Source organism: Amblyomma maculatum, chromosome 3 (assembly GCF_055883805.1).
Source record: "Amblyomma maculatum isolate TAMU_Amacu chromosome 3, ASM5588380v1, whole genome shotgun sequence".
Classification (NCBI taxonomy): domain Eukaryota; kingdom Metazoa; phylum Arthropoda; class Arachnida; order Ixodida; family Ixodidae; genus Amblyomma; species Amblyomma maculatum.
In genome coordinates, this window is record NC_139346.1 from 79,954,995 (window position 1) to 79,980,491 (window position 25,497).

General features: G+C 45.6%; 1 protein-coding gene across 2 annotated transcripts; it reads left to right on the top strand.

Annotated features, from left to right (window-relative positions):
- LOC146195055 (uncharacterized) lies at nt 1–25,084 on the top strand. 2 transcript variants are annotated; one of them, XM_084597667.1, is made up of 6 exons: nt 1–122; nt 1,487–1,607; nt 2,597–2,903; nt 15,333–15,553; nt 22,603–22,770; nt 24,800–25,084. In XM_084597667.1, exons 3-6 carry the CDS (start codon nt 2,628–2,630, stop codon nt 24,945–24,947), a joined length of 813 nt encoding a protein of 270 aa, XP_084453793.1. In that variant the 5' UTR covers nt 1–122; nt 1,487–1,607; nt 2,597–2,627; the 3' UTR covers nt 24,948–25,084. The 2 variants fall into 2 exon arrangements, with proteins under 2 accessions (XP_084453793.1, XP_084453792.1); XM_084597666.1 differs by having other exon boundaries at nt 67–122; nt 1,469–1,607.
- The last annotated feature ends 413 nt before the right edge of the window (nt 25,085–25,497 follow it).

Genomic DNA, 25,497 nt, shown 5'->3' on the forward strand with positions numbered 1-25,497 from the left:
AGCGGAAGACTCGAGGAGACAAATATATATACGACTTCCCGGAACTCGAAGAGACGGAAACGTAAAGAAGCACCGGCAGCCAGGGCATCAGCGCACCTACATAAGACAACACCGGCCAACATGTAAGTTATTTTCCAAACATTAACGAGCGCAAGGACTAACATTTATCCAGAGGCATTTGTAACCAACACAGACAGCGAAGGCATTGGCTAATGTGATGACATTTCTCTTACTTTAATGTTTGCAAATGAAAACAAAAACAAATACGAGGTGTACAACATGGAGCGTATCGCCTGTCTTTAAATGGGCACATTACGAGCCCGTTACGTAGGCCTACAGTAAACCGTTTTGCTCGCGACCTTCAGCATGTGATTCAATAAATGTGATTAAGCGGCTGCTGAAACAAATAGCGCTTGACAAATGTGCGCGCCCTGCTTTTTATGTTGTTCCGATGGATCCAGTTCTATTCGAGGTGTCGGGCGTTGCGAGCATTATAGAAACTCTTAAGGTTTCCTCCTTCTGCGGTGTTGACAATATTCATTCTCAATTTTAGAAAGTCCATCTGTTCCATGATCATTAGCAAATTTTCGGATCAACCTCTTCAAACAGGTTGTATTTTCTATGATTGAAAAGTTGGGAAGGTGATTTCTCTGCATACGTCTGGAAATAAAGATTGTCCTGGCAAGTTTCATCCTATATCACTCACTGGTGTTCATCCTAAAATCATTGCACATGTCATTTAAACACATCTTATTTCTTTTTTGGAACCAAATTTCTTTTTCAGCATTGCCCAGCTCGGACTTCGTAAGTCATTGTCACAGAAAACTCAGCTCATATGTTCACACACGGCCTTCAATACATCTTTGATCGAGGGTCTCAAGCAGGTTGATTATTCATTGAGGTCTCTAAAGGTTTTGACAAGCTCTGTCGTGAGCTTCAGTTTCTCAAATTAAGCAATCTTAACATAGACCCTAATACACTTGTATGTCTGCACTACCTTTTTTTAAACCATTCGCAATATGTAACAGGAAACAACGTCGAATTAAATTCTTTGCCTGCAGGTTCTGACGTGTCTCATGGGACCGTGTTTGGTCCTCTCCTATTTCTTATTATATAAATGATTTACCGGCTAACATTTCTTCAATGAACCGTTTTGCTGATGAATGTGTTATTTACCGTAGTCACGATAATCATGTATTGTACCCTTAGACTGACATTAGTAGGGATCTCAATTGGTGCAATAAATGGAATAAGAAATTAAATTATGATAAGTGGAAGCATTTGCACATTTATTGTATTTCAAATCCACCTAATACTTATCCCATTAATGTTTCTCTTGACACTGTGCTATCTTATAAATTACTTGCTGTTTAGGTTCCTCCCAAACTGTCCTGGAAAGCTCACATTGACTACATCATAAATAATTCCAACCACCAATGCAATAATGCCAATAACATATATCGCACAGTTTAGGTCACATTCACAGACCTCTGGCCAGTCCAATGCGGGTATGTGACATATGCACGGAGGCAAGAAGAAGACGAAAGTAGAGCCGACCCAGCATCTCTACATCTTTGAAGACGAAGAAGAACAAGCAGCTTCAAGCGGTGAGTAAGGCCTCCGAGCCATTCCTTATGGGGTCGATGTTTCTTTGCTATAGGATTCCTAGAACCATTTTCTCGCTCAGCTGCCTTAAGGGGTTTTTGTAAGCTTGAAAAGTTATGCCTGTAGGTGAATATCGTGCAGCGCTGTTGGATCGGACATGGCGAAATCGCGCGGCAGGCTAGAAACCTGCGCCTCAAATGAGCTGTTGCATAGAAGTTACACACTTCAGAACGTTTTCGTTGCGACTTTTCATAGTGTTGCTTAAAGTTCGGTCGCATCCTCTGCATGATATAATTTTAAAGAAGCAGCTAACTGTGAGTTCCATTTTATTCGGCTCTCAAGAAGGGGCATTGTTTGTTTCTTCTACCATATTTTTAAAAAGTTTGGTTTGATCAACACATTTGGATTATGTATCATAGTGTCTCAGTCAGTTTAGATTGTGGCTTCAGTCAGACAGAAGATTTTTATATAAATTACATGATCTTTTTTGACGCTCTTTGAAATTGTTTAGTCTCTAATTTTCTTGCACTAATTAAGCGGGGATGCCACTCAAAATAACTAGACTAAAGAGCATGTCTGATTCCAAGAAAACGATTCGATGCTTTACACATCTTACAATATGGAAAAACTGGATAGTAAATATCCACACCACCGCTAATGTTTTGCGAACCAAACGCACTAATAATCAGGTGAGACTTACCAACAAACTGGTGAAATGGGATTAAGAACTGCGAAAAAAGACAATTTTTCTAAGCGAATTGTGTGTCTCAAGAAAGAACGCACTCTACTCCTAATGTAGCAGTTCTTCTCTGGAAGTCTAGCGAGCGCTTTTTAAATCAAATTTCTCAAACATCTTTATTTCAGCACATTTTATTTACTGTACGCATGAAGTTACGCTCAAGCTATCTATAAAGTTAGGTCCTAATCAATTCAGGCTGTAAAAAAGAGCGTTTGAAAGAGCTTGGTTACCGGACCTCACGCAATTGTTCAGATTTCAAGCCATCTCCAAGGCGCCACACATCATGAGTTTGCGTGGCAACGAGAGGCCGACTAGGAGTGATCCAGGACTCGCTGCCGAGAAGAGCAGCGGTGTGGCAGAAAAGACAGACCCAGTGTGCCGCATCTGCCACACCGGGTCCGGAGGCAGTCACGACGAGGGACCATTGCTCACTCCCTGCCTGTGCCGTGGGTCGGTCGGCTTCGCGCACAAGAAGTGCATGGAAGAGTGGCTTCGTCAGCTGGACACGGACCAGTGTGATATATGCCTCTACCGCTTCACCCTGCGTCGCCGGTTCGCGGTATGGTGTTACGGCAACGAGGACTGAATACTGTCAAGGCGCTTATTTTTTGCATGTTTGTCGTGCCTTTGAGAAGCTATAATCGAATCTATAATCGGTCTATAATCGAAACTTCAAGCAGTGGTATTTGCAAACTGGTGGTAGACCAGCAGTGCAATATGCCGGACTAGTTGGTACTGCATAATGAAATAAAACAGCGCAAGGTACGGGAGGGAACACGAAGGAAAGGAAACAGACACAGGCGCTGACTAACAACTGAAATTTTATTCCGATGCAGGACATATATTAGGTACAAAAAGGGGGGGGGGGGGGCAAAGGCGAACCTGCACAATCGCTGAAATAGTGTAGTCACGTCCAAGAGTAAAAACGATAAAAAGGTGAAAGGCCGAAAAGACTAAAAGCAATAAAAACCACGGTGTAAGAGGCCGGGACGGAAAGTAAAACCGATAAAATATAACGGTAAAAAAATACGGGACTAAAATCGTGGCACAAAGTGATTAACAAAAGTAGCGGAGAGGGGCATTTATGAAAAAGATTAAACATTTACCCTGCCTCTCAGAAATTTGAATTCTTTTTGCGACAAGCACAGGTAGGGTGCACTCACACATTGTTCCTTTGCGCTGTGGATTTCGAACGCTTCTGCGATTTCCCTGGGTATCCTATCCCGTCCTCTAGCAAGAATTATGCAGCGATTTAAATCCGGGTAACAGGGTTCGTCCGGATCATCATCATCGTTACGTTTACACTTTTTGCAGTGCATGGCGGAACTCCCGGATATTGCAATGCTGTTTACGTTGTTCCTGTGCTCTTGAAGCCTAATGTTGAGGCACCTGCCTGTCTGGCCAATGTATCTCTTCCCACAGGATACGGGCAGAGAGTAGACGACGCCGGTTTTGCAGAGGACGAGTTGTTCCGAATGAGTCAGCCCACATCCACGGGCGATAAGAGGTTTGTTTACCTTCGCGCAGAGGGCGGAAAGCTTATTAGGCGCTGAAAAGACGACGTCAACACCTGAACGTTTCGCGACATTTTTCTGGCGGTGGCTGACCTCACGAATGTAGGGCATTACGACCACTCTTCTGTGCTCCCTGTTGGACGCCGCCTGTGCGTGATTAATACCGTTTCTTGGGCAAGTTGGTTCATACGTGTACTTTGCCTCGTCTTCTTTGAAGTGCCTTTGTCTCGTCTTCTTTCTTGTGGTGTGTTAACGTCGGCGCATTTTTTCACTGTGCGTGATGTCGTCCTCGTTTCTTGGCCGCGAAACCGGCCAAGGACACCAGAACGTTCAGGGGATATCCGGCGGCTGATAGGCGCTCGACCTGGTTGCTAAAACTATCCTGGAAATGATGTTCACAGGGAAGCGCATTTTGAAAACAAAGTCTTACTATCGCTCTCTTAACGAGTTTTTTATGGGCAGACATAAAAGGCGGAAGAGGTTTCTTACCCCTGGGCTGATAGGACCAGCAGGTATGCTCGTTAGAGAAATGCAGTCGCAAGTCCAGAAATCTGATTGAGCATTGGGGCTGCGTTTCATGCGTCAAAGCGAGAGGAATACATTGGCCAAACATGGAAAGAATTTCGGATACCATTGGGTTAAATGCTTCGTGGCTGCAATTCAAAAGGACGAGATAGTCATCCACGTAACGAAATTTTTTTACTAAGCTCGTATCAGCGATCCTGTCATTCAACGTCCTATCGTATCTAGCAAGGAAGAGTTCGCTTAGAATAGGTGCTACGCAAGAGCCTATGCAAATTTCTTGTGTCAGTATATATGTATGTTCACCTGACGTAACATAAGAAGAATTCAGATAAACGTATAAAAGTTCACAAGTCGTAGAAAATCATCAATGGAAAGCCCTACTTCATTTCCTTTCCTTCGTGTTTCGTCCCGTTCCTTGCGCTGTTTTATTTCATTATGGTGGTAGACACCAGTGCACTTTCACTTGTACAAATAATGTTTTCTTATCTCATTACTCACGGCGAGATTGTAATTTGAACGGAAATGCATGCTTCGTTTACCTATATCCGCATTTGTACATGCCACATAACAGAGAATTTGGGTGTGAATATTCCTGATGTACACAAAGAGAACAAATTGTAGGGGTTATTTATGGCTTCAACTTACTCATTCTAGCAAAAGCTCTGGGGTAGTCGCGATATCCCCACTAATTGCTCCTTTAAATTCGGTTTTATAGTGTGTAGCTACAGGAAAGGAAAGGCACTGTGCCTTTTTTTTTTTGTAGGCCTGCTATGGGGGGGGGGGGGTCGCATAGAATGGGGCTGTCTTTAACTTATAGGAAGTTGTGTAGTCTAGTCTTCAAGAAAATCGGAGCAAGCCCCTATTCTTGACGTCGTCGATTGGCCACAAGTGCAGGTCTTTCTCCCTTGAAGCCGAAAGTCCAACCTCTTGTAATCGTCTTGTTCTTGATGGGCATATCCGTAAAACTTGGCGAAGATTCACCTCGATGTCCGGCCTTGAGCACTTAGGGCATGTGCGCGGCATTGCGTTGATATCCCCATCCGCACGTCATTGAAGGCTTAGGGGCCGCCCCAGCCCGAATCCTTGCAAGGGACACTTCCTCAATTGGCTTTAGGTTTGCGAGGGAGGGGATAAGTGCACGGAATAACATGGGCACGTGCACTTTTCATTAGAACATATGCGAAATTTGTGAAAGCGGAGTAAAGATCAAATGGAAGGCTTGTGGATGAGGCACTCGCGTTAGGGGCTTGGTGTGTAAGCGTCTTTTTTTATTTATAACAGATGTTATTAGCGTCTCCTTCTATCCAATCTGTTCCAACGCGGTTTTGGTATTTTCTGACTTAGAGCATGTATCTCTTAAATAACGCTTAGGGTTTTTGCAACTCTCTTGAGCTGCTTATTAGCCGCTAAAGAGTCGGTGTGAATGTGAGCTTCGCTTATATACGGTATGGTATTTAGACCCTGCATGGCATCGCGGATAACATACAGCTCTATTACAAATGAGTTTAGGTGATTCGTTGCGTACTCTCGATGTGTGAATAACAGCATGTGTGGTGCTAGCATTTGCCGTTCTTCCACCATTTCGAATGACTGATGCGTCTGTAAAAACTTTGCTTATTGTAGAACTTATATCAACAACTGGACGTGTTGTTGATTGTGATTTATGATAGAGCTGAGTAGTCTTGTTAGTCGTCATTGTTGTGTAGGCCCGGGGAGGGGGGTCTATTATTTGCGCTCTGTGTGCTGTCACCTTATTGTATATTGCTGCAACAGGCGCAACGCACTTCCTCTTTAAATGTCTAGTTTCTTCTCTCTGTTGAATAATTTTGGTCAGAGTGTTCAACTACGCATATTCCTGAAGTATAGGGATGGGTGTAAATTGTGCAAACCGACGACGGTGCACACTTCGTTTCTATTTATTTTTTCTCTCTCTGCCCACTGTCGTTTCATTGGTCTATAGGACAGAGCTTGGACACTATCCTAGGTTGAATTACTGTACATACAAAACCTCCAGCTATAGCCGTTCGGGCCGCTCCCCTCTAGAAGAGATCCTTTGGATCAAATTTAGCGCAGTCATTGCTACCTCTCTTGTAATATGCATTCATTGGGTTTATTTGCCACACTTATGTCTAGCCCAAGAACACTCATCTTGTCCACACTCCCTCTTATGTGTGGGTAGACGCGATGGTACCCTAAACCCTTCGTAAGAAAAATACAGCGCCTTTCGCTTCTTTGGAAGCAATTATTAAGGCGGAAGCCTTTCGCGGCTCAAGGTGAGAGAGAGAGAGAGAGAGAGAAAGAAAGCACTTTATTTGCACCCGTCAGAGAGTATGGATGATTGGGTGAGACGCAGCTCTCCTTTCACCGTCTATCTCCGCTCTAGACGTCGGCTGGAATCAGTTGGCTGCTGGGGGCGGCCTGGCTTTGACGGATGACTTATTTTTGGATTTTTTCTTCGTGGCTGTAAAGGGAGGATTCTCATGACTCTTCATTTTCATGTATCCAGGTTAGCGCAGAGCAAGCCCAGAATAATGTGAAAATTTGGGGTGGTGGTAGTAAGAACATTTATTGGCTATACAAGGGTCAGGAGACATGTTTGGATGAGCTCATAAGAGACCGGTCCTTGCAAGCACTAGGTGGAGGTCCCTAGTTTGGAACCTCATTTGCGGTTGCCGCCACCCGGGCGCGCACGACTAAAGCTTGTTGGGCCTGTAGGTCGTGGCAGCCGAACAAGATCGCTTCCCAGTCCTCCCGGGTAGGGTTGAGGATCGCGGGAATAGCAGGGTTGGAAGGGCAGGCCCACACCATGTGATAGATGTTAGAATACACCGCTCCATAGTGTGGGCAGCTGCCACTACATGAGGGGTCAAAAGGTTTGAGGGCTGCCGGGGACAGCAATGTATTGATGAAAAGGCGGAGAAGGAGCCGCTTATCCGCTTTTTGAGGCCTTTACACGGGCTGAGAACAAGGCGATGACAATTTTTGTAGTACGTCGTGATATCTTTGAAGGTGTAGACTGGATTAAAATCGGGTTGGCTGGAGAAAACAGCCCAGTGGGAAAGCACGCGGGCGGCTGTGTCTCCTGCCTCGTTTTCTGCCAAACCCTGATGAGCAGGGGCCCATATAAGGTAACGGTGTGCAGGATCCGTATCCCGTATACAATGTGAGTACATTTGGTAGGCTAGGAAGTGAGTCCAGCCTTGTCTGACATTCCGACAGGCTCCCGCGAGTCGGTAATTATGTATTTTCAATTAGAGTGTGATGCCGCGAGAGCGATCATCACCTCTTCTGCATGCGTTGTACTGTGGGCTCTGAAGGTAAGACCATTAACCGTTGTGCTGGTGTGAACTACAGCGACCATGTACCATCCCCCGTGGTGGGGGCCGGATACGGAGTCGAGCAAGAAGGCGGCGATCTGACTCCGTTTGCGATAAAAACGTGTACTGGTTGTAAGGTGCGCCTCCCGGAGCTCCCGGAAAGTATTCGCCACCCCAAGGGCCATAAGACAGCTGTTTGAAGTAGTGATGGGAAAGTCCAGGGCATGCATAGTAATTTTGCGAAGGATTACATCAAGGGCATCCTGCTTTTGTTTCCTTATGTGGAGATAAGGTTTCGAATAGAGAATCCGGCTGATCACGAAGGCATTTGCCAACCGCAAGGCATCTTTATTTTGTAACCCCCCGCGTTTGTGTACATTTTTCCGCTAAATGTGTTGTCGTGATTCCGCGAGTGACAAATACTGTGGCTTTCTCTTCCTATAAAATAATTGTAGAAAACCGGTGAGAGAGAGAGGAATAACATTTATTTACACCCATCAAATAATTGGCGAGGCTCCGAAGCGCAGCATTGTTCTAGCCTTGTCCTCCTCTCAGCCGTCGACCTGTATCTCTTGAATCTGAGCAGCGGCCAGGACAAGACAGCAGACTTCATGTTGCCTTTTTTCGTCCTGTTGGAGAAGTAGTGCCTCCCAAAATTCATTTCTTCTGTCAGGTTATCCAAATCTAGGGCACTTCCATACCATGTGGATCATGTCCCCTATGCCATCGTAAGGTTTGCACCTGGGGCTAAAAATTTCCGGCTGCCACTTGCTGTAAAGCGGGGGGTTCGGGAATACTTCAGTTTGTATCTTACGCCACATAACCTCCTCGCTTTTGATGAGTTGCCTAGATGATTTTGGAAATATTGATCTGCCTAATTTGTAATTATTTAGGATATCTTGGTAAGTTTAAAGGCCATCATTGAACTCTAGGGGCTCCACATCGCGCATGGGGTAAGGGGGCGGCTTGTAAGTCGTCACTGGTATACATGGCAAAATTGCTTTTGAAAAAAAATTAAATTACATTACTAATTACTTTGCTGAACATCGCATAAAGGTAATTATATTACATTACTCATTACTGACCCTACAAAGTAATGAAATTAGATTACAATTAGTTCGACTGAATAATTCGATTACTTTTAAATTACTTTCTAGTTTTCATCCATGCAAAAACAATGTAAAGCTAGTAAACAAAACAACTTGTTCTTCAGACACGAAGCACACACATTCTTTTCTCTTCCCGCCAAATTCTGTCCCAGATAACTATTCCTTCGTTCTTTCCTACAGCATGTGACATTACGAAAATAAGACAACCGCAAAAAATTAACAACAAAAGCAGAAGCATGGTCGAATGGTCTTGAAATGAGCGGGGAACCCAGAGTCTTGCTGGCCCGGGCTGTCTCCGCCATTTGAAGGGCCCGAAGAAGCTAGGTTATTGATTGCTTCCGTAGTCACAAGAATCGTCCGCGGCACCTTGCGCTTAGTAATGATCACGCCATGGACACTTCTGCCTGTCTACCCTGCCCCAACCCTCCCTCGCCGTGACGAGTTTAACCAGGCACCATTTTCAACTAGTTTTCAACTCCGGCCTTCTTGCACCACCTGTTCCTTCGGTATTCTTTTGACGCCTTATTTCCTGCTGCTTGGAGAAAGGTTGCCATGGGATAGCCGCACTGTGAACCTAGCTGCTACAGGAGGTCTCAGACGCACTGTTCTGTACAATTCTGCCTGATTTTGCCCATCCATTACGCTGGCTTTGGCTTGCCGCACGTCGTTCCTGCTTTCCCAGCACTCTACTTGTCTGTTGAAGGAGTAGTGGTGCATTTAAGTGAAAGTAATTTTGAAAGAAATTAATTACTTTTCTGCGAAATTACTGCCAAAAAGTATTTCATTACATTACTAAATTATCAAACCGAGAAAGTAATTCATTACATTACAAATTACCGGAAAACGTAATTAAATTGCAGTAATTGCATTACTGTAATTCAATTACTTCCATGTCTGGTCACTGGAATCCCTGAATGTAGCTAATCTTCGGGCCTCTACGTTCACTATCTCGTTCACCCTCAACCCCTGGTGCGCCGGTGACCAAATGAGCGCGACCTGCTCTGCCGGTGGTGGACCACTGGTCAACACTCTTGCTGCTATGACTGAATTGCGACCCTCGTAAAAGTTTCTAATCGCTGATTTGGAGTCTGTAACTATAACTTTGACCTGTTGCTGGGTTAGAGCTAGCGCAATGGCCACCTCTTCCGCCTCCGTTGCGGTCGAGTGCCGGGTGCTGCAGCTAACTACCGAGCCCCCGTTTTCTCTAGGTGCTACTGAAACACGTCCCATACCGTCCGCACATTGTGCGGCATCTGTATATAAGACCTCCTGTCTGCCGTCAAAACGGGCTTGCAGAGCTGCTGCTCTATCACTCCGGCTCTCGTGGTAGACGGGGTGCATGTTTTTAGGGAGCAGAGGTGTTTTTAATTTGTCCCTAACCTGTCTAAAAACCTTGTCTGTACGTCTGGAGCATGCTTGCGGCACATAGCCCAGTTTCTCCAAAATGCTGCGACCAGTACGAATGCGCAACAGTCTCTGGTATTGTGAGGTCGTTGCAGCCTCAATGAGCTCTTCAAGGGCATTGGAAACCATTAGTATCAAATTCTTGTTTGTCGATGCATTGGGTGGTAAACCTAGTGCTGTTTTAATCCCTTTACGAATGAGAACGTCACGTTTCTCCTTTTCTGCCTTGTGATGCCATAAATACGGCGCCACATAGACTATCCTACTGATTATGATAGACTGGATTAGCCTAAGGAGGTTAGCTTCTTTCATGCCCCCATGTTTGTTTGCGATCCGCTTCAGGAGTCTATGAGTTTGGCTGGTGCTAGCGTCTAGCCTCTGTGTTGTTTCCGAGTTCCTGCCGTTAACCTGTATTCGTAATCCCAGAACTTTAATGCTTGCCACCGTTGGTATAACGATACTGTTGACTCTGAGTCTTATTTCCGGGTTACCCTGCTTTGTACGCCGACGATGGCGCGATCACAATGGCATGAGAACGAGCGCTTCCAATTTCTCGTCCGAACATCTGAGGCCGATTGGTTCTAACTATCTTTCTATAACAACGATTGCTCGCTGGAGTGTCGGTTCAATTTCACCGTCACTCTTCCTGCACATCCACTGAGTCAGGTCATCTGCATATCATGTATGGTGTAGCCCCTGGATTTCCTCTAGTTTTGCGGGGAGGCCAAGCATGGCGATATTAAACAGTGTCGGGGACAACACCGATCCCTGCTGTGTGGCTTTGTTTCCCAGTCGAATACCTTCTACTGTTTGTCCTCCCATTGTGATAGTTGCCGTTCTATCATTGAGGTAATCGCGTATGTAGTTATACGTGCCAACTCCTTCGTCTAACGCACTCAGATTCCGAACAATCGCAGAGTGCTCCATGTTATCAAAAACTTTTGACACGTTTAGACCATCGATCACCCTGGTGTCTACTGTTGAATTGTATATGATCTATTCTTTTAGGTACAGCATGACATCGCATGCGGCCAAATGCGGTCTAAATCCGATCATGGTGTTCGGATAGATATCGTTGTCCTTCAAAAACCGGTTCAGCCGGATCTGAAGAACATGCTCGATTAGTTTCCCCACGCATGACGTGAGTGAAATGGGACGCAAGTGCTCCAAACCCGGCTGTTTCCCCTTCTTCGGGAGGAACACGTGATTTGTGGCCTTCCATGCCGCCGGCAGCCGACCGGCCTCCCAACACTCCTGCATGAATTCTGCGAGGTGTCGGATCGACGCGTCGTCCAAGTTTCTTAGCATTCGATTGCTGACACTGTCTGGACCTGCAGCGGTCTTTGTTCTCAGTCTATTTATTTCCGCCCGGACTTCAGCAGCCGTTATCGAGCTATCTAGCTGGGTTTTCCTGGCCATTGTAATCAGGCAGTTGTTGACCTGTACCATTAGCGCAGTTCAAATACCGGTCTCGGACTTGGGATATGAGTGTGGCCGCGGTGCAGTCAAAGGTGTATATTAGCCTGTGAAGTTGCTGCCTGGCCTCTAATTTAGATTTGTCCACATCTAGAAGTTGCCGAAATGCCACGTACTTGCCTTCCCGATGTTTCTGTCCAGTTTCTAACAAATGTTGCCCCAGTTTTGCCTCGTTAAAACGAGTTCATATTCTTCAATTTTCTTGTTCAGCACTGCCAATTGTCTGTGCAAGTTCCTATTCCCTCTTTTCTGTGTGAGTCGCGTTTCTAGATCCTTCTTCCTACGCCAGAGACTGACCATGTGACGATCTACTCCTTCAACCCTTTCATCAACCTCCACCTCCTCCGTTGCTTTGCTGGCCGACTGAAGGACCCTTTTATTCCACTCGTCAATGTTACCTATGCCTTCCTCGTCAACTGTGCGGCCATTTCCGAAAGCCTCCCAGTTCATCAACGTTGCCTTCTTTGTGCGGTCGACCGGTGGGGCGTTGTCTACTACAATGTCTATAATGTTATGGTCGCTGCCTAAAGTTTGACCTGTGTTGCACCACGTGGCGAAAATGCAGCCTCCGGGTAGAGTTAAGTCCGGAGATGTGTCTATCGAAACGCTGTTGCCCTGGCGGGTCGGTTTCAGGGGATCCGTCAGAAGCAATAAGCCATTCTGCTGAATGCTGTTCCTTAGTTCGCGTCCTTTTACCTGCGTGTATCTATACCCCCATGCCGTGTGATGCGCGTTAAAGGCTCCCACTATCAATACGGGTCTTTCCTTCGCGATCACTCGCGCTTTGGCGAAGAGCTTATGGAAGCCGCATTGACATTTTTGTCGAGACGCGCTATATACATTGAGAAACAATAGACATCTGAATTTTCTTTTTTGGGGGGGAATTATCTCGATCAATGCGTTGTCGACAGTTGTTGTCCCGGTATTATGCTGCAACACCGTTATATTCCTTTTGACAAAGGTGACCACTCACGTGTTGTCATCTCTTCCCGCGTACGATTTGCAACTCGCTAGCTTTGCGTGCTTACCGCACTCCTGCTATGCGATTACTTCGAGTTTGTCAATGTTCATCAGAAACGTTGGCAGAACCGCTCGTTTGCGACCGAAGCCCCTACAGTTCCACTGCCAAATAATATTTCTACTGTGATGCAGAGCAATTTTTAAGGTTATAAATTTCTTGATAAACCGCCATTTCGTCTCGCATCTCTATCATAGCACTGCTCAGGTTTTCTAAGGCGGTCATACCTTGTTGTTGGAAAATTTTGTCGTCCGCTTCCTTTTTAGTGAATCGTCTTTCCAATCCTTGGACGCGGGTGTCGAGGTCCGTCTCGGGACCTCTTCTCTTTTTTGCTGCAGGAGAATTGTCACTAGGGATCTTTTCCTGTTCCTTCTGCGGTGCCTCCGCCACCGGCATTTCGGTCTCCATTGACTGTGAAACTTTGCCTATCACCCTGATCGGCTCCTGCAGCGCCTTAACGTGCGCTTGTAACAACTAATTCTGTTTTTTAGAGCCTGAACCTCATCTGCGTCCCGAGAGTTACTACTCACCCCTTTTGATGGTGCCTGCGGCGGTTTCTGCTGCTGCTGCTGTTGCTGCGGCTGTTGCTCTGGTCGAGAGCCCTCCATTATCGTCTTGGACGGCGGCGGCTGCAGCCGCGGGAACGAAAGGGAACGGGGTCTTGTATGGCTCTGGGACCAGTTATGGGACTCACTACGCCCATCGCGACGACTAAAGCGGACCTGTTACTGCTTCTTGGCCTCCTCCTCGGCGGCTAGCTTCTTTTTGGCTGCCTCCTCGGTGGCTAATTTTGGTTCCCATAGTCTCTTCTTGAAACGTATGGTGTACGAAAGAGTTATTTGCAGCGTTTCTCTCCCGTTAGATGGCCCTTTCCACATAGGCGACGTTTGGGAGTGCACCTTTTATGCATTCAACGTAACGCTGGTTGTGTTCGACAAGGGGCGCTCGGTATATCGTGTGCAGCAGTAACGCACAGGTTTTCTTATTTTTCCGCGGCAGATTCTGCAGTTCAAGACCGTTTTCTCTATGCTAATTAAGGTCACACCATCTTTTTGAAGGTCAAGCGATCGGAGTTTTTGGGCATAATATAATTATAGCCACATTTGTTCCTGTGGCAATGAAGGATCAAGGGATAGTGTCTTCGGAGGCACCTGAGGAAGAAGCCATCGTCTATGCGCTTTCACACACGGAAGCACGCCAATTTCTGATTCTAAAGCGGCGACGCTCAATTTTTTGCGCGATAATGTTCACGTCCGTGCGTTCAGCATACTGAGCTCACCCACCGCAAAGCTGCCCCGCCATATGGAGCTGAAATGCGTGCTTGCGCACTCTGGGAATCCTGGTAATGAGGCCTCCAACGCGTTAGCCGAGGTTATTTAAACCGGGTGCTGGCGGACTCCAATCCGAGATTCAACCGGGATCGCATGCACGCCTTCAATGAGCTAACACAGACCCCGAGAAGTTCATCTAACCTCACCCTGCCTATATCTTAACTATACCCGGACGCTCAGGAGATGGCTTTAGATGCGCACCCTCCCGTTCCCTTATACTACGTCTTGCACCTTCAAACCCTCACCGATCCCTCCTGCACGCTTTCCAACCAAATCACCGCCACCTTAACCAATATTCTGTTCCAATGCTAGGCGGATGCTCCCCCGCCCGCGTGGTCTGGAGCACATCACCACCTAGGAGGGCTGGGAGATTCTGCTACACTATGACTACCTGGTCCGGCGCGATGAAGCGTAGGAACATGAACGTTTGAGCTTAGTGGGGCCTCCCGGGGGTCCAGCAGCATGTTTGCTACAAACGTCTTTGTTGCAATGACGTTTTTACTGCTAATACTACTACAATCTCATGCTGATATTGTGCGTTAGTTTGTGGAGAAGTAAAGGCACAATTACTGTCAATATATCTCATTGAACACATGAACTGCATAGCTACCGTTTGTGCCCCTGTTCCTTGAAGGTCAAGTGAGGGTGATATAGAAGCCTATGCTGACCTTCATCGAAAGTGTCGTAGTGAAGCTTTCACTTCAAAACAACGCTTTACGAGAATACTGCTTGTACGCTTGCGAGAATAGTACACATTTCTGTACCCTAGCACCAATGCCAGATGCAGAGCTTGCAGGCATTCCCTCACGGGTGTGGTAGATAGGTAGCTCATGTTTATGAAGCGCATTCGAACGATAGCATCTGTGATTTCTGGTGTTGCCTACGCTGCTTCGATTAACCGTAACTGTCCTCTAACAAAACCATCTAGGGTGTGGGACACGCGTCATGCTTCGTTTGTCTGCTTCCGAATTAAGCTTGAATGTGTGCTGCAAACGACGTACTAACGCTACACTCCATAGCAAAAAGCCTGGTACTGCTTGTTTTGGTGGCGCGTAGCCAAAATCAGCAATATTTAAAAAACCTAGCTCTACCTCATGTCATGAATGCTGAGCAGAGCAGCATTTTTCTCTTCTGCGCGGGTCTCATATTTGTGCTGGCTAACTGGGTACATCTGAATGATTGTCGCAGGTGAGCGTCTCGAATTCTTTTCTTGTCATTCTATTATAACTAACTGCTTATTACTCATTACCGTTTCGAGATGCAGGTCACTTGTTTGATTTTGTTTTATTCACAGCCTCTGTGGCACTATTTCCGGGATCCCAACCACCGAACGGACATAATCCGCATGATGGTGAACGTGGCGTCGTGCGTGGGCGACATCATAATCCTGGTTTTCGCCTGGACTTACGCCAGTGGCTTCCTGGGCAAAGTGGGTTGGCTCATGTATCTATTCATTGTGGCCGTGCTGCTCTTCCAGACCGTCTTCTGGTTCACCGTCGAAGTTATACGAGCAATGTACGTAGGCATACGACCAACCAGTTGAAAGAAATTAACAGTCCTATTAATCCCTCCCCTTCCCTTCCCCACAAAATCTAAACTGGGAGAAGCAAAAGGGCCTTGAGCAACAAATCATTATTCGTGTGATAGCTATAACAAATGCTTCAAAAAATAAACATGTCAAGCATTCATCACTGTCTGAAGTCAGAAGATAACATAGATTCCAATAGAGGAATGGCATGAAATAACTGGAAGATTTCACCTATGCTAAATGCCCGTTCGGTAGATGTAATAAGGGTAAACTAGACAGAAAGCGCTCACGAAAGTTTTGTTATAAAACTTAGAATTTCGCCGAAAGTACTTTGTTAATGGCGGAGATTATTGTTCTGTCAGCGTTCCAAACTGGCTGAAACCACGCCCTTATCCTTCCAGAGCACTCATGTGGGCATCCCGTCATGCCTAATTAAATGGAATTAAAGCCTCATAAATTCTAGAATCAAGGCCAGCTTTCCTTCATATCAATTGTGACGGCACGTCCACGATGGACAATTGTCAGATGCTGTGTGCACAAGTGGACGTGTATGATCTAACCTGCCGACGCGGAGTGAAATGAAATTGCGCCATCACTCAAACTAAGTAGCAAAGTCTTCCACAGAAGATCGGTGACGTGTGTGTCAATTTTGTAACGCTAACTAGTGAAAAGCAAGGCGCCCTCGAATGTACATCTGCAAATATATATAGTATAAATATGAAGTTTTGCAATGTGACAAATTGTGTGCTATTCAAAATTTTCCATTGAAAAGTTTCTTCCTTCGGAGTTTCTGAGTAGGAAAAAGCAAAATGGCTTGGACTGTTTTAAAACTTTAAATATTTCCCAAATTTCAAGAAGCACCGATGAAATATGTAGTGAACCTTCTGTGCAGCTAAACTTCTATGCTGTCATGCTGCTGCTATGTTACCCGTGTGCAAATGATTATACCTCAACTCCACATGCCTCCCATTGTAAATCTATGCTTTAGTTTTAACGTGGAATTCGGAACACACTGACAGACTCATTCACCCTCATCAGTATAGCCAGTTCTTGCTGGAATCTCAGGCGAACCTAAATAACGAATGTTTATTATTTACAATACTGCCAGTCTTTAGTTGAGACCATAGCAGGTGGGCATTGTATTCATAATATCGAAAAAATGATGATGACAAGAAATAAAGCAGCTCTACAAAGATACAGTATTAGGCAATTCTTAAAGCACAAAAAACTGAAAATGTGTTATCAAATTCGCACAAACAGCTCACAAAATAAAGAACACATACAAGTTCAAAAACGAAACAATGGGATAACAGGCTGTCGACTGCGTTAAACAAGCGAAAGAAAAAAGAAAGCGAAATTTGTAACCGAATAATGTCAGCTCACACCGTGGCCTGTAGTTTGGAACAAAAACTTGAAAATGAGTCAGCGTTAGTAACAGATGAGTGTAGGCCATTCCATTCGCTTATTGCCAACGGGAAGAAAGAATGTTTAAATGCATCACTGTGACATGAAAATTCGGTTAGCGTGAACGCGTGATGGTTTCTCAACTCTCGCTTATGTGATAATGAAACATACTGTGATAAGTCGATGTTAAAGGCGTTATGTAGTAGTTGATATAAAGATTTTAATCGCGCCAACTTTGCTCTTGCTGATAGCGTTTCGAGCCCGGGTATTACAGCTAGTTCGGTTGGTGAATCTGTTCGCTTGTATTTGTTATGAATGAATCTTAGTGCTTTACGCTGTATTCTTTCAAGCCTCGAAATGTTAGTAAGAGACTGGGGAAACCAAACGGTGTTAGCATATTCTAGCACTGGTCTAATAAAAGTCTTATAAGCTAAAAGTTTAGTTTGTGCAGGGGCTAGGCGAATACATCTTCTAAGAAAAAATAACTTGCGCAATGCTGTAGCAGTGATGTTACTAATGTGTTCGTTCCATCTAAGGTCTGAAGTCAGTGTGACACCTAAATATTTGTGTTTGTTAACAAAGATAAGTGGAATGTCATTCATTTTATACACGAAATTAGAAGGCTGTTTTTTCCTGGTTACTGCCATTGCTACGGATTTCTTTGTGTTGATTGACATCTGCCAGTTATTGCACCATTCAGCGATTTTTTCTAATGACCTGTTGAGAATGACATGATCTTCGTGGCTTCTTATTTCTCTGTATATTATGCAGTCGTCAGCAAAGAGTTTGATCTTACAGTTAATATTGGCAGTAATATCGTTAATAAAGATAAGAAATAACAGGGGTCCCAGAACAGAGCCTTGAGGAACTCCGGATGTGACTGCTACCGATCTGGATTGCACGCGGTGGTAGAATACGAATTGTGACCGTTGATGCAAAAAGTCCTCTATCCAAGCCAATATTTCGCTATCACCAATGAAGCCTCGCAACTTTGCGATTAGTTTTAGAAAACTTTGCGATTAGAAAACTATGAGCGTTGTTTTGGTTTTTTGTTTATTACACTGTCAGCACTCCAAGTTCAATTTATATGTAGGTGAACAAAAAGGAACAAAATTGTGGTGTCATACCACACGAAAAAAAAAGCAGTATAGTGGTACAATTGTTCACCAATAAAATTTAGCATGCGCTGAACAGGGGCACTCGCTTCGAGCACTTCACATCGCGAAATACACTCCTGACATTGGATTATAAAAAAGAGCTTTCATACTGCAAACGCGCTTACGAAAAATGAATGTTGTATGAAATCAATTTATTAGTTACTGTCTACAAGGATGTATTTGAGCATTGAAGGAGGGTTGCAATCTGGGTCAGTTGGTAGATAGTTTTAGAGAACAAAAACCAGCCAAGGGACGAGGACGAAGGAAGACGATGTACACACGGAAGCTGGAACTAACAGCTGTGCTTTATTGAAATAATAACATTTCCCAAGAAACCTAGCAAGGCATGCGCAGCTCGACGTCCAACACACAGCATAAAAGTGACAAAAAAACCAGCAACGCTTCGGAGATAGCCAAGGTACTAGGGTCTTTGAGATAACATTTCTTTTTGCATCAACGATATGGATGCTGTGCTAATACAATTATTGGTTGGAACTTGGAAATTGGAACTAACAGTTGTTAGTTCCAGCTTCCGTGTGTACATCGTCTTCCTTCGTCCTCGTCCCTTGGCTGGTTTTTATTTTATAAGAGTATTTGAGCATATTGTTACGTGGAAGATCTAGTCTGAAAGCTCTCCGCACAGCTAACGTTGAGGAGGGCACTGATTTCACGACACTCAGCGTCGTCGTCTTCTCAGAGTCTATTGCACTTCTTCATCCTCATCACGAACAACGAATACAGCTAAGTAACACTACCCCCCCCCCCCCCCCCCCCCCCCGCGGGAAAAGCACAGTCCCGGTGAGGTCTATGTTAGCGAAATAGAACGTTGATAATAGGGCTTTAGACGGGGCACATGCACTATTTCGGAGGTTGGAGTTGTGGACGGGGACTTCGGAACCACAGATTCAACTTCGTAGGTGACGTCATTCACGGGGCGCAAAACACGGTAAGAGCCAGTGTAACGGGGCAAAAGGTTTTCACACAAGCCCACTCGACGACACGGGAGCCACAACAAAACGAGAGATCCAGGAGTGTAGTGGACATCACGGTGGCGGCTGTCGTACCGAATCTTTTGGGAGTCTTGGGATGCAGAGAACCTGGCATGAGCTATCCAGCGGGCATCATGAGCGTGGGTGACTGCATCACTGATGTAAGTACTGGTGGCGTCACCGCTGGTAGGGAGGTGTCGAAGTGTAGTAACGGTTGTCGGCCAAATCATAAATAAAATGGGGAGTATCCAGCGGTAGAATGGACAGATGAATTGTAGGCGAATGTGACAAAGGGGAGATGAACGTCCCAATCTCGATGCTCGTCAGACACATACATGCCAGCATGTCTGTGAGGGTACGGTTTAGACGTTCCTTGAGCCTGTTGGTCTGGGTGTGATATGCGGTGGTGAATTTGTGGCGGATGGAGCACGAACGCAGAATTTCGTCAGACCGGAAACAGCGGCCACGGTCAGTTAGTAGTTCACGAGGAGCACCATGATGAAGACTTACGTTTTCTAGAAGGAAGTCAGCGACGTCTGTGGCGCAGCTGGTCGGGATGGCTCGGGTAATAGCGTACCGAGTAGCGTAATCGGTGGCGACGGCGATTCATTTGTTCCCCGAGGCGGAAACTGGAAAGGGGCCAAGAAGGTGAACGCCTACACGGGAAAACGGGTCAGTGGGTATGGGTATCGGCTGCATATGACCTGAAGGCTAAATTGTGGGCTTCTTCCGACGCTGGCATAGTTCACACGCGGCAATGTACTGCTGGACAGAGCGGTAGAGCCCCGGTCAGTAGAAACGTCGGCGCAGGCTGTCGTATGTGCGAGAGACACACAAGTAGCCAGCCGTGGGAGCATCATGGAACTGTTCAAGGATGGTGGAACGCAGCTGTTGTGGAACGACGAGCAAGCGGTCTGTGCCATCTGGTCGCATATTACGTCGGTATAAGGGGTTCTCGTGGAGCACAAATAAGGCGAGAGATGGGTTAGGGCGGTCGGAGGTAAGACGGAGGATAATGGAATGCAGACGTGCTGTTCCTTGGCAATGTTAGCAAAGACGGAGACAGACAAGACACATGCATCATCGTCAGAGTCTGTAGGACTAGGGGAGTCGACTGGATGACGTGACAAACAGTCTGTAACTTGGTGAAGCCGGCCGGAATTGTAGACGACGGAAAAGGTGTATTCTTGTAATCGTATCGCCCAGCGCCCGAAGCGGCCAGTAGGATCTTTGAGAGAGAAAAGCCAGCACAAGGAATGATGGTCTGTTATCACAGTAAAATGGCGGCCAAACGAATAAGGGCGGACGTTCGTAATAGCCCAGACAAGCGGCAGGCACTGTCGCTCAGTAATAGAATAATTTTGTTCGGGTGCTGAGAGGCGGCGGCTGACATACGCAATCACCCTTGTACGGCCGTGTTGTCGCTGAGCGTGAGTAGCTCCTATTCCATGGCCACTTGCGTAGGTACGGAGTTCAATATTGGCGGAAGGGTAGAAGTGGGCCAAGACTGTTGGACTCGTTAGAGCAGCAATAAGCTCTGAGAAAGCTGCAACTTGTTCAGGCCGCCAATAGAATGAAGCGTCTTTCTTGAGGAGTTGGGTGAGCGGACGAGCAAGGACTGCGAAGTTCGGGACGAATCGTCGGAAATAGGAACATAGGCCAATAAAGCTTCGGACATTGCTGGATGAACGCGGAGTGGGAAAATCTCTGACGGCACGTATCTTGTCAGGGTCAGGCTGAACACCGGAAGCATTAACCAAGTAACCAAGTACTTTGATTTCCCGATGACCTAAACTGCATTTCTTTGAGTTGAGTTAAAGGCCGGCGCGGCGGAATAGCTCGAGAATGGTAGAAAGGCGAGAGAGGTTGCTGTCAAAAGTGGACGAGAAAAGAATGACGTCGTCTAAGTAACAAAGATAAGTCGTCCACTTGAAGCCGCGCAGCAATGAGTCCATCATCCGTTCGACAGTTGCAGGGGCCGTTACATAGGCCAAAAGGCATGACTTTAAATTGATAGAGGCCGTCAGGGGTGATGAACGCTGTCCTGAATCCACAGTGTCAGTGGCGCTGGCAGAAGGGAGGCCCATATTCGCAACTTCTTGGCGAACAACAGCCTTAATAAGTGATATAGTAGTCAGGGTGTTGTCGGGTGTATGCGACAGTGAGGCCGCGGGAGTCTTTGCCTCAAGCTCTTGGCAGACAATGCGTGTCAAAGTGTTGTCGTTAGATGGCGGTCGAGGAGCCGGAAGATCGATACAGGAGGAGCTCGCAGCCGTGTTCGGCAGCCGGTCCAAACGGTGAGATATGCGCCTCTGTTTCGCCTGCTTGAAACGTCGGCACACCAGCAGCACAGAGTCCACGGTGGAGAAATCCCTGCACAACAGGAGGTTGAAGGCATCGTCGGCAATGCCTTTTACTATATGGCCGACTTTATCCTCCTCAGGCATGCCTTGGTCGACTTTGCGGCATAGAGACAGGACGTCTTGAATGTGAGGTAAGACTCCGCAGACGTTTGGGCGCGAGAGGCGAGCGCTTTCTTGGCGGCGATGTGGCGGCCAATAGGCTTTCCGAACAGGTCGTGGAGCTTCTGTTTGCAGATATCCCAAGATGTTAGGTCGTCTTCGCGGGTTTCAAACCACACCCGTGCGGTACCAGCCAAGTAGAATATTACATTCGCGAGCATGAGTGTGGGATTCCACCGGTTGTGCTTGCTCACGCGCTCGTATAGGGATAGCCAGTCGTCTACGTCGACGTCGTCGGTCCCGCAGAAGGTTCCGGGGTCACGGGGGTGGGCCATGACAACAGCAGGTGCGGCGGCTGTAGAGGTAGAGGCGTCTGTAGTCATTGTAGTGGTTCCGACGTAGCGGCCGCTGTGGAGATCCAGCTTGTGACAGGAGATCGAATAGATTGACGTCCACCAAGAGATGTTACGTGGAAGATCTACAGTCTGAAAGCTCTCCGCACAGCTAACGTTGATGAGGGCACTGATTTCACGACACTCAGCGTCGTCGTCTTCTCGGAGTCTGTTGCACTTCATCCTCATCACGAACAGCGAATACAGCTAAGTAACACTATGATTGAGAATAACTGGGGGGGGGTGAGGGCACGTGGAAATTGTATCTATATATATCTGAACTGTGTTTCTCTTGACATTACCTTGGTCATATGAATTAGTCGTAACCTCGGGATGAATATTCAGAAAGAACGTTTCAACTTGTCACAGTATCCGCAGTTCTACATAAGTGACGTATGCACGCCTGCGTATTCAGATGAAGAATGCACCCGCTGGTACTTATAATATATGAATACATAGGCCAGTTGCTGAATTTGTTGAATTTCAAGATTCATGTCACATATTTATTTGTGTGTGGGTCCAATACGATGTTGGAACATTCAATAATAAGTAGTTTATATACAAGGCTGCTACCTTCAAGGGTCGCACTGTGGAGTTTTGACCTAATGCCCTGTCCCGTCCTATGCCCCCAGTACATGCAGCGAGCCGTTGCGCAAGTGGCGTAGGAGGACCGCCTCCATCGAGCTCCTTCTGGAGGACGGTGACAGTACCATCCCTGGCAAGGCACCGCGCAAGGTTCCTTCAATAACACCCATCATGATTCCCGCCGTGCACTCGCCGACCCTTCTGGTGTCCTCACCGTGAGTTCAGTGGTCGATGCTTGGAACAGGGTTGCTCGATACTTTTAGTTGGCAGTGTCTGAAGATAAAGTATATTGTTATGTTTAACGCGCGAAGATAAAAGAGACAAAAATATAGCATAAATATTTCTCCCATATGACAATACCCTTGCTGACTGAAAGAGTTACAAAGCTAACGTTTAGTTTGTGCCCAATTTGAAACTACTATCACAACTACACTCCTCATCTTCAGATCCCCAGGCTGATTTTCTCAAAAAAGCGATGAGATTGCAACCCGCCGCTAGTTGAGCGCAGTTTCATTTTTAAATAACCGTTCTGTCCTAGACCACTTTTTGTTCTTTTCGCCGCTGCTACAAAGAATGAGTTGTTTTCCTTCATCAATTAGTGACTACTAATTATCTAGGAAGCAAAAAGTAATTCCTGTGCCTGCAGTGCAAGGACAGCAAGGTTGTATTTATATTAGAAAGCTGCTTAATGTACTCGAAGGAAAAGGTCATATCTTAGCGCGATAACCATTCTAGGCTCATGTTGCATCGATTGGACGTGACCACCGGACGCGTCATCAGAAAATGTCCGCCATTGAAGTCATTAAAGACAGATTGAAAACCTAAAAATTATTGATAGTGATAGTGACAAGTAGAGGCTATAATAGAGGTAGGTAGATGTTATTGTGACTAGCAATAGCTACTAATGACTTGTAATGATTAATATTTGAATGACGACTTGCAGCAACTATAGTTTATTGGAAATGACTAGTATACTTAGTAAAGAGTAGTACTAAATGAAATGAAATCATTTGTGCTGCCTGATAAAGACTAGATATTACCAATATGTCTAACGACGACTTGTAGCAACTATAATTGATTATGAATGACTACAATACTCAATAATGAGTAGAAATGACTGTATGACTACTAACGACTACAAATGACCATTATGTTTAATGACGGCAGTAACAACAATTGATTAGGAAAGACTAAAGATGCTTAGCAAATGAGTAGTGATGCCTAAAATGACTACTACTGACTGCAAATGACCTAGTATGTCTAACGACGACTTGTAACGAATACATATTTGTTTAGAAATTACTAAAAGTGCTCAGTAATGACTAGTAAATTACTAAAATGAGAGGCCGAGAGAAAGAAGTAAGGAGGCAACGTAAAGGGAAGACGCAAGAGAAAGAGTAAATTATAAGATGAGGAAGAGTAGGCTTTCGCCGTTCACCACTTCACATACCTAAAGAGACCCTGTAATATATATAAACGAACATCTACCTAGTCTAGGAAACGGTTTTTCAAAATACTATTATTTTCAACGCTGTGATTGTACTGAATACCACCCCACATGTAACGGGCTCTAACAGAGTCTGGCCACATGTCCTTACCTATACAAAACTCTCATCATGGGCTACTTATTTTAGGTAATCTCTCCGCCTTTTTTTTTAACTGTTTGCAGATTGGTTCATCGGAAAAATTATGAGGTCATTATACGGTAATAATTATTTATTGGTCTGCATTATCACCATTACGTACCCTGTCAAAGTAATGCGAAACAATTTTGAAAGCAAATCTAATGCAGGTTGGTTTCCTTACAATGTCCAACTTCAACATGCCATTTTCAAGGATAGAATTGAATACTTCCAACAATAGTTTTGTTTTATCTTGAAACATTTAGGAGCACATTTTATGCTATTTCCAAATGCACTAAGGATAGCTACGTACATGTTGCGATACTGTGCAGTCTTCCAATGCCTTCAGGAATACCGGACCTGAATAAGACATTAAAAAACTGTAACTCATTCCTGCATTTTGCCAGTTTCTTCGAAGACCGTTCATTCATTTTTTAAACCAACGTGTGGCATTGTAAACTTTGTGTTCTCATTTTCCGATGAGATGAAGGCTTCTTGAGAGATGTTCAACGCTAAGTAATGTTATCAAGGGACCAATAATCCGCTTTTAGCGGTTGAGGTGGGGAATTTTGCCTTGAAGTTACGGTGATAACATCCTGTGATTTTGCCGCCTCTCTTTCAGAATACTTGACAGTGTATCGGCTACTCCGGACCGCACTTCGATTAAGCAGAAACCTGCAACATCCGCTAGGTTAAGCATTTCGGCGGAGAACACCCCAATAGGGGCGCCCAAAGAAGAGAAGAATCGCGTGCTCCACAACACTCTGTGATGGCGCAGCGGTACTCGGCGGCCCATTGACACGATTTGATCCTAGAGTAGCATCGCGCGCCCATTCTTTTTACAAAGGGTGCCAGTGTTGAATCGCGCCTGCATATAAGTGAAATAATAATTAGGTCATGTGCTTTGCTCATGCGTTTTCTTTAAATATAGATAGCAACAATTTACAGAAGCTTTTTTTACACGCGAGCTATGTTATTTGACACGAGACTTCTGCTTGTCGCTTTTTAAGTCGCTTGTTAGCAGCCTTCTGAGCAAACATGATATTCAATAATATTTGCAAAGATCCGCTGCTGAGTTAAAGAGTACAAGAAGTGAGACCCTCAATGGCTGCTCAGTGTGGCAGTCTTGACTACTGAACCCAGAGTACATGGTTTTCAACGCTACCGCGGCGCCCGCGTTTGGATGGAAACAAAGCGCAAGTGTGTGTGTGTGCGTGCTGTTTCACTTCATGTTAATGGTTCCCAATTGCCGAAATCATTTCATTGCCTTGCCCTACGGCAATTATGTCTCTATCCCGTATTTTGCTTCCACACTCCTCC